Source organism: Garra rufa, chromosome 4 (assembly GCF_049309525.1).
Source record: "Garra rufa chromosome 4, GarRuf1.0, whole genome shotgun sequence".
NCBI classification, from domain to species: Eukaryota; Metazoa; Chordata; class Actinopteri; order Cypriniformes; family Cyprinidae; genus Garra; species Garra rufa.
The window spans coordinates 28,516,704-28,530,417 of record NC_133364.1 but is presented as its reverse complement, the minus strand read 5'-3'; the positions used below and the strand labels follow the sequence as shown (position 1 = coordinate 28,530,417).

At 33.6% G+C, this 13,714-nt stretch overlaps 1 protein-coding gene across 1 annotated transcript in view; it reads left to right on the top strand.

Annotated features, from left to right (window-relative positions):
- The first annotated feature begins 407 nt into the window (after window positions 1–407).
- tafa5a (TAFA chemokine like family member 5a) overlaps window positions 408–13,714 on the top strand; it is a 55,632-nt gene continuing 42,325 nt past the window's right edge. The window contains exon 1 of the mRNA XM_073837821.1: window positions 408–1,010. Coding sequence (XP_073693922.1) covers window positions 902–1,010 — 109 coding nt within the window. The 5' untranslated portion in view covers window positions 408–901. The remainder of the gene's footprint in view (window positions 1,011–13,714) is intronic.

Genomic DNA, 13,714 nt, shown 5'->3' with positions numbered 1-13,714 from the left:
CATGGAACTTAATTTCCTAATGATTTTTGGCATAAAAGAAAAATCAAAAATTTTGACCCATGCAATGTATTTTTGGCTATTGCTACAAATATACCCCAGCGACTTAAGACTGGTTTTGTGGTCCAGGGTCACATATATCAGTAAGTCATGTAGGCACACAAACGGCGCAATTCCAATCACCCACTAACATACCGATGCACTCAAATGACCCTAAAGCCACGAAAGTTTGATTTCACGGTGTCTTTAAATTCTGCGGTGCACAACATTTCTGAAAGGTTGAGCGCACAAAAGGCACAATGAAAGAACTTAAGACTTAAACTCTGACGTCAGACTAAAGGAACATGCGCTGTGACGCATCCACCGGCGAGCGCTTCTCAAACGCGTCTCTTCAGGCGAGTGGAGGCGATGCATGCGTCAGAGCGGAGAGAAAGTGCGCTCGTTAAGAGAAGAATCAAACCCCAGTAACTGCACAGACGGAGGCGGAGATACAGACTCAACATTTTACCAACACCACATGTGTCGCGTTTGATTTTTTTACATGATCGTTCGAATTAATGCGGGAATTACGTCTGTTTGTAAGCTGACCTGTTTCTTCTGATACACAGCAAGGATACAGATGAGAGTGACAGTTCAAGCGATCAGCGCAGTTCTCGAAGTACATAAACCAGAAATGTTGGAAAGGATGACCGCACATCACTCGACTTAGATCCACGCAACAGCTACAGACAAACTGGAAATTGCTACGTTTTTGCAATGGGCGGTGAAAGCTCCAAAATATCAATTATATTATTTTCCTAAAGTTATCATCTCTTGAAAAAGAACGGATTCCTTTCTTCTGAATCTGTGAAAGAAAAGCGCAGCAAAGGTGTTGGTTGTATGGCAATAGAATGGAGATGTGTGGATGCTGAAGGCAGTCAGGATGCTGATGCTGAGAGTTGCGTGGGCTCTAGCGGGAGCGGCGATCTGCTGTTTTCTCATCATTCTTATCCACTCTCGTTTCCTACGAGAAGGTAAATGTGTGCTAATTAATAATATGCCGCATGTTTTTATTTACCTAAACTCGGAAATCGCACCTGTAGGGTCACTTTAGTTTTTTTTTTTTTTTTTTTTTTTTTTTTTTTTTTTGCTTGATGATTAGATTTGGAGGAGTATTGCAGATTTAATTTATTTCATTATTATTTGACAGTGCGCAATCCCACGTCCATATTTCCCTTTAATGTAGAGAATACTATTCGGAAGAAAATATATTAATGATAATCAGCAAAAGAAGGACCCGTAAAGAATACGATTTACCAGATAATATTCGAGCAAAACTGCCGTTTGTCTTATTTGATTGATGGATATTTATGAACTCGTCTTCGAAAGAGAATGTGAGACAGATCGCATGAGATGGAGCTGTTTTATGAGTTAGTGATTTATAGTTATGTTTTTCAATAGATGGCACTACAGTCTATCTAAAGGGTAAAGCTAAGGTCAAAAAGTGATTGTCTCCCATTAGTTTATCTGATCATGCACCTAAATGTAACATTCAGCTAGTATATAAAGTACATTATAAAGTATTCGTAATTCCACAGTGTGATAAATAATATGGCATAGTAATTGTAACCAAAGTTACACTATAATGCAGTCTATGTTTCAACTCATATAGTCTACATTTCTAAAAAGTATAGTGCATTTAAACATGAAATATGGTGTTTATGTTGTAATGTATTATATACACTTTAAAGTTAACTACACTGTTGACAAAAAAAAAAAAAAAAAAAAATTGTCAGGGAATCTAAAATTGTACTCCATGTGGTAATATTTCAGTTCACATCAAAATATTATGTAACATGATTAAATTGACCTGTGTACAAAAGGTTACACCAGCAAAAGTATTTTTTTTTAACATTTAGGCAGCCTAAATGAGCTTCTAATTTTGTAACAGCTAATCATTTTCCCTTTTCATAGTGTATAACTATGAATAAATATATGAATATGTAAATATAATATAAATACATTATATTATGCATAATTACTCACATAAACAGTCTAGGAGATATAAAGCATTTTTCATATTGACAGGCCTAATGTAAATTGTTAACCTAAAGTATTTTCTCTAACAATCTACTATCATATATTTAAATTTAGATCTGTTAAATATGTATTATTTATTATTGTGCATTATGTATCTTTAATTTTTGCAATTTTTGATGTCAATAAACTGATATAAAGTAGACCAGTTTGAAATAAACGCAGTAATGTACTGATTTGCGAACCATGCAGCTGAAGGGGTAATGTGTCAACATGAATGCTGAAAGGTGAGAAATGGGAGCCACACAGACAAGTCAGCTAGATACTGCTGCTTCACCTTTCCACACTGACACAGTAGATATAGGATGTCCTTTTCAAGAGACATCTATCCTGGCTTCTGCTTGTGCCTTAAGGGAAGACAAGAGCGGTTTGTTTATAGATGAGACAGAAGGTCAGCTGGTTTCTCTGCTTAGCTGTGGGGATTGGAGCGTGTTTTCAACCCGCCCATGTACTCCTGATGTAAATATAAAGATCAGTCTAAGAGGGGAAAAAAAACATTCAAGGTGAAGCATAAGTTAACAGTATTAACAAGGGGGTTTGGAGGGTAAAGAAAGAAAAGTCTTCACAGATAAAGAAATACACTGAATGTGTTAATTATGAAAAAAAATAAAAAATTTAGAAATGAGAAATTCTTTGGTTTTGACATCAACACACGAACAGACATGTGCAAACTGCCGTAATGCTGCTAAAATTATTTTTATGCTAAGAGAAATCAGGGTAAAAATGTGCCGATTGTTGTGTGTGTGTGTGTGTGTGTGTGTGTGTGTGTGTGTGTGTGTGTGTGTGTGTGTGTGTGTGTGTGTGTGTGTGTGTGTGTGTGTGACCTTGCAAACTGTGAGGTTATTAAGCATAATTTGTGTAAAATTATGCATGTCAACAAACGTTTAGTGACTTAATTCCATATCTAATGACAACTGCTCTTTCAAAAAAATTGCTTGTGTTTTGTGAAAAAAAAGGACATGAGTATTCTTAAAGGAATAGTTTTGACGCATTCTTGACTGATGCATGGTAAAAATGATGTCAGACTTGGCATGATAAAATTTAAGATTTGAAAGCTTTTTTAGCAAATAATGATCTACATTTAGTTATATATTTCACTAGAAGTTTATAGAAGGCTTAGAATATAGCCTTAGAATATTTGAGTTTAGTATGTTAACAGGAGTGGTTATTACAAACTGTCATCATATATTGAGCTGCATATAATGGTTACCACTCAAGACAAGCACTGAAACCTTCTGGTTTTAAGATGCCTGCTTCATTTCCCTTCCATTAACAGAACACTAACAGAGAAAAAAGTTCTGTGGAATAGAAGCCATGACCCATGACTGGGCTCTGTACATCTTTATCTCATTTTGAGTCAACAATATATCAGAATGTGTCTGATTAAAATTTTGCATTTGAACATTCTCGTTCATTTATTGCTTTGGTTATTTTGAGCTGGGAAACAAAATCAAAGAGATGTGCTTATTGAAACCTCTGCTGAAGTAAATGAGGCACAGAGGTGAGAGCGCATTTGCTTTGGCTGCAAGGTCGTTGCTCAGACTAGGCGGCGAGGTAATTTATACAGGCAAAAAATAAACTCCACTGACCACAGAAATAATGCAGACAAGCACAGGAAGTAATTTATTGTACAGTCCTTTGAAATAAAGTTGAAGTGGTTCTCTTTTTTAATTTGTTAAGAAAACCTTTGAAATGAGAGTCACCAGCATTCGTTTTAGTGCTCTACTGTGAATTATTGTTGGTATGTCTTACAAGAAATATGATAATTACAGACATAAAAAATGTACATCTCTTCTCGGTTTGGTAACTCACACTCAGACATTAGGTTAATCGACTATGCTCTTTTAGCCAGAATTATGTTTTACACATTATGATAACTGAAGTTGTGCTGGTGTAAAAAATAGCAGCAGAAATGTAATTATCTTTGTGCTGATATTCAGTGCAATTGTTAATGTTTGCCTTATTATTACAGAGCTACCTGAAATACTTGTTTCTAATTGGTCGATCAGAGCATCAGATAATTCCTATAATTGCAATGTTTTATATGAGGTCTCTGGTACCACTCTTCAGACTTGTGTCTCTCTCTCTTGCGTCTATTATCGGCTTTAGTGAAAATGAAGTATATAGTAATACTTAAGTATTGACATTACTGTAATACTGCAGCAGATTTCAGCTTTTTGCTTTGCAGATTGTTTTGTAGGTTGTAACAGACTAGTTTTGTTGTTGTTGTTTTTAGTGGAAGCTTTAAGATAATATACAAGTAAAATTAGAAAATAGTTTTAACTCAAATCAATATTTCATGTCCACATATTTATATACCTATTTGGTAAGCAGTTGGGCAGAACAAGCAGAACAATGCACAGTCAGCCAGTAATTATCACACAATAAAATCCAACAGGATGATCTGAATGTTGCTGATTCAAGCCCCATAAGGAACTATGAACTATCACCATTTCCCTTGAAACAGCACTTAGCGCTAGTATGACTGTTCTTTTTGCTATTCAATGTGAATTGCTTAAAATAAAAATGTTTTACTACTGTAAATTATTTTTGCCTTACAATCATTCTCTTTATTTGTACAACGGTTTCACTCTTTTGACCTCCATCTTTTAAAGTACACTCACCATCTTTATTTTATACTGAGTATATTGTAAATTCAAATAGATAAATAGTTATCTATTTTAAAGCCAGAACACAAATTCTGTATAACATTCCCACTTTTTAAACCAAGCCTGGCAGCATGATCTAAAAAAAGCAACAGTTTGGGAGGATTTGGTGATCTGAAATCCCTAGTGCTGTTTGTTTGCTGTGATGATGTACTGATTGCATAATTGTAGTGAACATACTGGTGAACAGTAGTGCAATTAGCAAGTGTTGGTTGTCTGGCTGGCAGATGGCAGGCTTATTCATCTAGCGGCCTTTTCTGAAGGTGCTTAACTGATAGTGTGGAAAAATTTAGCAATTTTGCCCTGGAGTGGCACGTCGGTCTGAAGTGGCACTTCAGTACTACTCTGCACTTAACACGCTGGTAATACCCTGCAGTGAGAACTTATGAATAGAGCAACCATCATTGTGGCATAAAAACTTTTTGTCAAACCCCAAACAAGATAGAAATAGAAATGTGTCAAACAAGTGAGATTAATCGTATTAATCGTATTTACAAAGGCGACGACTTGGTTGCTTCTGTGGCCAATGCCTGGCTGAAATTAATAAAAATGTATCCTGGACAGGGCAGTTTTATTTAACTCTTTTTGTTCAAAATTACTATATGGCTTAAAATTAACCCCAAATATGTTGAAAATGTATTCTTAGTATTGTTATTTTTTTATAGAGACATCAGTAACAATCAAAAGGTGAACATTTATTAATAAGCATTTCTATAAATGTTTATAATTTAATTATTAGTTCTTTTACTTATTAATAAATGCTAATTTCCAAACTATTTTGAGTTCATTTTAAGCAATAAATATAGTCATCTTTGAATAATAGTTGAGTTAAATGAAACTACCCCAGCAGGTTGGTCAAACATTTAACCCAGCTGCTGGAAGAAAACAAACAAACAAACAAACAAACAATCGCTGGGATTTGTCCATATGTAACCCAGCTTGGGTTGTTTTTATCCCAGCATTTTTTACAGTGTAAGAATAAACCTTAAAATATTACTAATTTAGCCAGTTTATAAGGTGATAAGCGTTTATCAAAACTAGATTTCCCATCATGTTCTGTGACGGAATCAAAATTATAAAATGTCAGTCACTTAAAAATGTGTCAATCACGTAAACAAAATTGCTTAAACACACCATCACGTTGTACAGTAGTTTCCCAGGAGGACTGGTAGGCAGCAGAACCCTTGCTCATCCTACTGCTAATGTCCCTTCACGGCAAGGCTGGTTCTAAAGGGGTGCTTGAGCATCCTAAGCACTCTCAAACAAAGTAAGAGTGCTCTCAGTTGAAACTGTAATAGCATTTATTGACAGAGCAGATTTCTTTGACTGTATCTGCAGCCAACAGACATGCAAAAAAAAAATAAAAAAATCCCTCATCAACATTAGTAATTGAGCATGATCTTGCAAATCAGTCTATTAATTTACATGAATTATGAGTATTCTCCTTTCATGCATCCAACATAAGCATGATAACATTTGATTTATGACCTCGCTCATGGAGAATTTGTGGCAGAATTATCTCAGTCCACTGCTACTGCCTCTGATTGTGGCACTGGAATAAATCAGGCTGTAAATACTGGTCTAGGACCAGTTTCCCATAGCTCAACCTTAATTATCAGCCAAGTGGGTACCACTTTAGATTAGGGAACATATATTCACAATTAAGAGTTTTCCTTAAATAAACTCCTAATTACTGCTTATTGATAGTCAGTAAGACAATTTATGTAGTAGTTATGTTGCATGGAGTAGGGTTAAGGGATCTAGAATAGCCCATTAGAACGTTACGCGGGTGCAAAATAAGGCATTTAGTATGTGCTGTAAATGTACTAAGAAACAACCAATATGCTAAGCATATACAACATACAGAAGTTACGACTTAGAAATTACATGAGGTCTTTCTGTGTGGAATTTGTAGGCCGCTTCTGTGTTAGTGAGGGTTTCCCTTGAAACAGGTGAATTTAAGACTTTAAGTACACCCAGATAAGTTGAATTTACTTAAAAAACATGAGGAAACTGGTTGTACTAAAAAAAATAAGTAATGTGAACTATGTGAAATAATTTTATTTACCTAAAAAATGTTTAGTCATATTAATTACAAAGTTCAGTTCATTTAACTTAAAATGTTTTGTAATATCAATTTGCAGTTAGTATAGCTACTCACTGACTCCCAGAGTGCATTGCGGCATGAATAAATTATGCAGTTGCTTTGTTTTACTGTTGTTGTTTTTATTTGCCAATTTTATTTGCTGTCTTGTGTCAGTAGCACAACAAAAAGAGCAAATAAAATGGTTGTTGTTACAGTTAATAAAAATAACTTTGTTATGGTTGTTGTTACCATTGTTGTGATTCGCGTGCTGAATGTTAAAATCTGTGTGTGACTCAAGCATATTATCGCAAATATTAAAGAACTGTATCAACCCAATTAAAAATTTCTCAAGGTGTTTATAAAGCACATTAAATAGATAAAGGTTCATTAGTAAACATGCAAAATACAACTAATGAGATATATAAATATATCTAATGATTTAATTAGAAGATAAATCACTTTTTAGAAGCAATCCACTTTATCTTTCTTTCATTGAAATCAAAGAACTCACGTCATGAGACATTTCTGCATCAATAGACAGAAAGTTATAACAAAATAAACAAAGTTCCAAGTGCCCAACCAAAGGGAACACTAATCACTATAATGGTAAGTTATTTTATTTTATTTTTTTAAATCAACCAATTTATGAAGTCAGCTTATGTGATGTTTTCTCAAATATTTCAGCTGTATTGAAAGTTCAACATTCAAGATGACTTTGGGAAACTAGTGAAAGAAAGATAACTGCAAAAGTCTATTAAGAATTGCCCTACCTCAAAAACCTTTCTTTTCTTCTTCTTCAAACATATTAGTGCACTGCTGCCTCTCACTGGTTTATTAATGTTGTTGGATCTTTTTTTTTTTTTTTTTTGGCTACTTGAATATTTTAAGTAAGCTTTACTCTAAGCTGTAAGTAAATTGTTTTTGAAAGTAGCTGTAAGTTAATAAAAACCTAGTAAGTATAGCAACTAAGTAAAGATAACTAACTATGTCTAAGTAAAACTATTGGGTTTTACAAAGTAATGTGGATAATCCAAATTTAGGCAAGTCTGTTTCAGCTTTTTTCTTGCTTGTAAAATAGGGTCCAGTCCAGTTCCTGTTTTAACAAGATACATTCTTAAAGAGCTTCCTCTAGTTCCTTGTACATGCTATACTATCCAGTTTGCTTGTTGAAGCCATTGCTTCCCTTGAAGTTTAAAAATCTATAAGTTCATGCCCCAACTGCTGGGTTAACATATTTGTTACGCATAAAGTTGTTTGTGCAAGCAGTATCTGATGAGGCACTTCCCACTGATTCATTGATTGATGGATGGATGCATTTCAGATAATATTCTATTAAGTGTCACACACTGAAAATACCTTATTTTTATTCATGTTCATTTTATGTTAGATAACAGTTCATATAACATATCCAGTCATTTCCTCTATAAATACAGGAAATACAATGGCTATAATGATTTTTTTTTTTAAATGAAAGATTAAGTGTGCTCTATTCATAAAACGTACTTTAAAATGAAAATTGTCCTTGTGATGCTTACTTAAGGTCTGCCATATAAGTGCCATAAAGCTTTTTTTTTTCCCTCTGTAGAATAATAGAGACATTATTCATTGTAACTTTGACTGTCTTAGTCATTGTCATTGTGGGCCATTTGTGTCGAAAAGCAATGGCGGAGTGATTACTATCGCCTGATTCGTAGCAAAACAACATCCACTTTGTCTTCCATCGCGCCATGATTGGTATTCTTATTTTCAATTGAAAATGGAATTAAAGGCATTGCTGTTTAATGAATACCTTATAATGCAGGATGTCACATTCCTTTAGCCTTGCATCCTTGAATAAATTGCATGCAACTAACAATTTTCTCTTGAAGCAGCAGAATTTTTCCCTCCCTTTTTTTATGAGCCATGAATAAAAAGGAGGAAACGCAATAAGGCTTTCTCTAAAGAATGTTTTCATTTACCCTCTTATTTTATTTAAGTAATGATAGTCTTGGATGCTGTTGTCCTACAAATGTTAGTCATATAGGACGGCAGTAAACTATCATTGTAAACTCAAACACTCGTATTAGACTGTAATCAGTATCCTTCTAACAAATAAAAGCAAGCTCAAATGAGATTCTGCTGGTGTTTCACTGTGCAAGAGATAATCATGTTCTTTGTAATTTGAGAAAGTTCTTTGGTCACTTGAGAAAAATTGTGGTCGTCCCTTGGCTATAAAGGCTCTTAGTCTCTCTAGTTACCTGCAGACAGTGAAGCACACAATTCTACAGTACTAGTTAAGCTTTACATATAATAAAAATTAGGCTATGCTTTAATTAATTACTTTAGCAGTGTCAAGACACATCCTTAAAATCCACATTCATCCTTAAAATCTATGTCAAGCTCATCAACAGATGATAAACAAAACTATCCCTTACCTAAATGTCATTCAGAAAGTAAGTGGGTGATGCCTCCATAAAACTAGCTTGCCGCTGGCAAGCGTTCAGTGATTTGACAGCAGCTTACGTTCTCACTGGAATTGCTGGATCTGGAGGAAGATGAGGACAGACTTTCCACTGGCATCATGCCAATTAATTTGTCTCTCAAACGACTTTCATTTATTGGAACACTTCATAACTCCCTTTATAATCATCTACATATAATTTTATAATACCTTTTATGACTGTCAATGGCGGACAAATCTATGAACGCTTAATATAAATAATTAGGATTTTTCTACAGATCTGAGAATATTTATCAAAGGTCAAAGGCCTTTGTTTTTATACACACACAGTGACAAACAATGTAGTAGTGCTAGCTAGTGCTAATTTTTAGATTTTATAGTTTGAAATGAAATATTAATGTGTTGCGTACAGCACAGTGTATGTATATATATTTAATATCCAGTAGTATATGAAGCAAGTTTATGTTAACAAATTTGTATTTTGCGACATGTTAAGTGTAACCAAATAATGATTAGTGAAGAAAACAACAACAACAACAACAACAATAATAATAATAATGATGTGTGTTTTATTTTTATTTTTTTTATTTATTTTTTTTTACTCTCTATTGTATACTGCACATTTTGGCAAATGTAGTGGATCTTCCCCTACAAAGACTTTGCATTCTGTGTACAATATATACTGTATAAAATACAAAACATATACGTAATACAGAAACAACACTGTAGTATGGTTATACTGTATGTGATTCTGAACATAGCCTATGAAACTGGCTGCTGGTTTCCTTGTTTTACACTTAGAACGAGATGAAAAATTGTATATGGCCAGAAGTTTGGCTTTTTGTGGCCCACCTTCTGTTTCAGATTTTTTTTTTTTTTTTTGTGAAATAATAAATGTTCATTTATTTTGCATGGGCCTACATTAGAAAGTTCCTAAAATAACATTATATTTAATTTTATTCAGTCCCCTAGTCCACTTATTCAAAGTACATAGATTTTTAATGATAATTAAAAGATTTTTCACACACTACCACAACTGGGATATGAATCACAGAAATATGTTATAGCACAGGCAAAAAGAGAAAGTGGAAAAATTTTAATAATGATATTTATTCAGCAAATGAAATTGCCAGGCTTGCAAAATTTGCCTGCTGAACAGACAATAAATTATACCTTTGGTGGCTCCATGAGCCCAAGAATAATATCACAACCAATGAGATGTGAGGAAGTGCTAGAGCTGGCTCATGTTCACATCAGAATAGGCGCTGGGGAGGAGAGATACATGGAGGTCCTGTCAGAGAACTTTGATTTAAACATACATTACACCACACACACACGCACACCAAACACACACCTGTATCTCAGCATTCATATGTATCAGCTTAGTTTCCACATCTTACATTCATAGATGAATAGACACTGCAGTAATGCCCAGAGGAAAATTCTAGAAATTCATGTGCTCTATGCTGACACACACATTTGTTTCACATGCACATCTGTACATAATAGCAACACAGGGCTCTGTCAAGCAATGTGAGATATTCTATGGCCACAGATTCAAAGATTGCATTAGTAAAGGCATTACTGACCGTATTTTGCTATGTGTAAGAGGTGGAGCAAGTAAGAAAATTACTATTACTATTACTATTACTATTACTATTACTATTAATCATCTCTTGCTTGTGAACTAATTATGAGCCAAGGGAGTGATTAAAGTTGTGTTGGTTTCAAAACTGTAGTTTAAAATTCTATATAAAATATATATAGAAAATGTATCGTTAGTGATAGTGTTTGGTGCTAAGAAATGTCTAAATATTGAAGTTGAAAACCTTAACATATACTGTAATTACAGTATTTTTAATTTCTTTACGATAAATTTCCCATGTTCCTCACATTTGTATACACACTAAACCCGGATAAGTTGATAAGTTAGTTGCCCTAAACAATTTAAATAATGTGAACTTAAAAAATCAGTTTATTTACCTTAAAATGTTTAGTCATATTAATTACAAAGTTCAGTTCATTTAACTTAAAATGTTTTGTAATATCAATTTGCAGTTATAGCTACTCACTGACTCCCAGAGTGCATTGCGGCATGAATAAATTATGCAATTGCTTTGTTTTACTGTTGTTGTTTTTATTTGCCAATTTTATTTGCTGTCTTGTGTCAGTAGCACAACAAAAAGAGCAAATAAAATGGCTGTTGTTACAATTAATACAAATAAACAAAAGTGAATTGTTACCATTGTTGTGATTCGCGTGCTGAGTGATAAAGTCTGTGTCTGACTCGAGCATATTACCGCAAATATTGAAGGACTGTATCAACCCAATTAAAAGTTTCTCAAGGTGTTTATAAAGTACAATAAATTAGTGAAGAATCACTAGTAAACATGCAAAATACAACTAGTGAGATATATAATTACATTTAATGATTTAATTAGAAAACACATCTACTTATTAGTTTAGTTTCCTTTAAATCTATTAACTCTGATTTAATCATGCATGTCTGCATCAATAGAAAGAAAGTTCCAAGTGCCCAACCAAAGGAAACACTAATCACTATAATGGTAAGTTTAATTATTATTATTTTTTTAAATCAACCAATTTATGGAGTCAGCTTATGTGATGTTCTCTGAAATATTTCAGTTGTATTGAAAGTTCAACATTCAAGATGACTGCAAAAGTCTATTAAGAATTGCCCCACCTCAAAAACCTTTCTTTTCTTCTTCTTCTGTTGTTGGTTCCTTTGTGGCTACTTGAATATTTTAAGTAAGCTTTACTCTAAGCTGTAAGTAAATTGTTTTACTTGCCTTGAAAGTAGCTGTAACTTAATAAAACCTAGTAAGTATAGCAACTAAGTAAAGATAACTAACTATGTCTAAGTAAACTATTGGGTTTCACAGTGTATTGATGCAAAAGGTTTCTCATTCAGAAGACCAGTCAAATAACATTTGATGTTTAATGGTTATAACGTTTTGGACAAATTAATGTACATGCAATGCAAAAATCTTAAGTAAGACTTAGACTTGATTTAGGGGTTAAATTTGACCCAGACTTGTCTTTTCTGAGATAAGAAAACCACAAGCTTGTATTAGGCGGATTAATTGTGTTGACTAATTGAGGAAACAAAAACCCATCACTGTGCGCTACAGCATGCAAAACTGCGAGGGCTGCGGCTGGTGACGAGCTGTCCAGACGGTAATGAAATAATTGGCACCACTGGTTACACACAGCTTGAATACATTGAGAAGCTTTAATGTTTTTTTCAACATTTACTAATCATTAATATTAAAAGTTGTAGCCGTTAACATTTGTGAGCTAACAAAAATATGAACAGCTGTATTTTCGTTAACTAACGTTAACAAACATTAATGTTAACTAAAGGAAGTTTATTGTAAAGCATTACCTCTATCTGAGAAAATGGGGCTTTGCAGATGATTTCATAATCAAGTATCTCTGTCAATTCATGTTCAAAGGAGAATAAACATAGAGGATGATGGAAATTTGCGTAGCAGCAAATATGCAGTTTGTTCTGGAAAACAGTACAATGTTTGTGTTCTTTCTACAAAAGACGAATCTATTTAGCAAATAAAACACTGTACCAATACTAATATGATGCTTTAAACTTGCTTGGATCATACGTTTCTGATCTATAAAGTCCATCACCCAGGGCTCTGGTTTCATTTATAGACATTCTGGATTCATTGCTAAGACTTAGTTTCATTTGGGATATCCAATATGTTTTTTTTTAAAGAGTTGACTGATTAATATTTGTTTCATTATTATCAAATTCAACTCCACAAACATGCACATTTTACTATTATGTCTTTAAACATAACATTGTGGGTGGGACTAACAGAAACTGACAAAAAATCATATTGACAAGCATATGGTATTGCATGTAAAAGAAAAAGAAAAATTAAGAAACTGCCTGTAATTGATCATGAAATCTTACATCTAATAAATTTTAAACTAAATATATAAAGTTATAGTGAAATAAAACTTTTATTATTATTATTATCGTTTAATAAATAACATCTCTTTGGAAAATTACCAGCTTCTCATCGGGTGCACTACAGTTAAAAGTTAAATCTGAACAGATTTTTGAACATGACTTTGTAATAGTCACAGGGAAAAACTGACCATCACACTCTAAACGACTGAGGATCAAACACTACTAGACTTTAAAGTTGTTTTCTGATCACAACAAACTCACCCACAGCTAAAATCAGCTGAAAATATCAAACATGTTTGATATCCTCCAACTGGACAGAATCATAGTCTATGTGATTTTCTATAAAATTTGTCAACTCAAATTTTCAGACTGGTTCTGACTTTTTGCAACTAGCGCCAACTTCTCCAGGCAGTAAATCTGCATAAAACTGGGGCAAAAATTGTGTAGTGTATTCTAGCCTTAAGGTAACAAGATGATTTGAATATTTCTTCAAC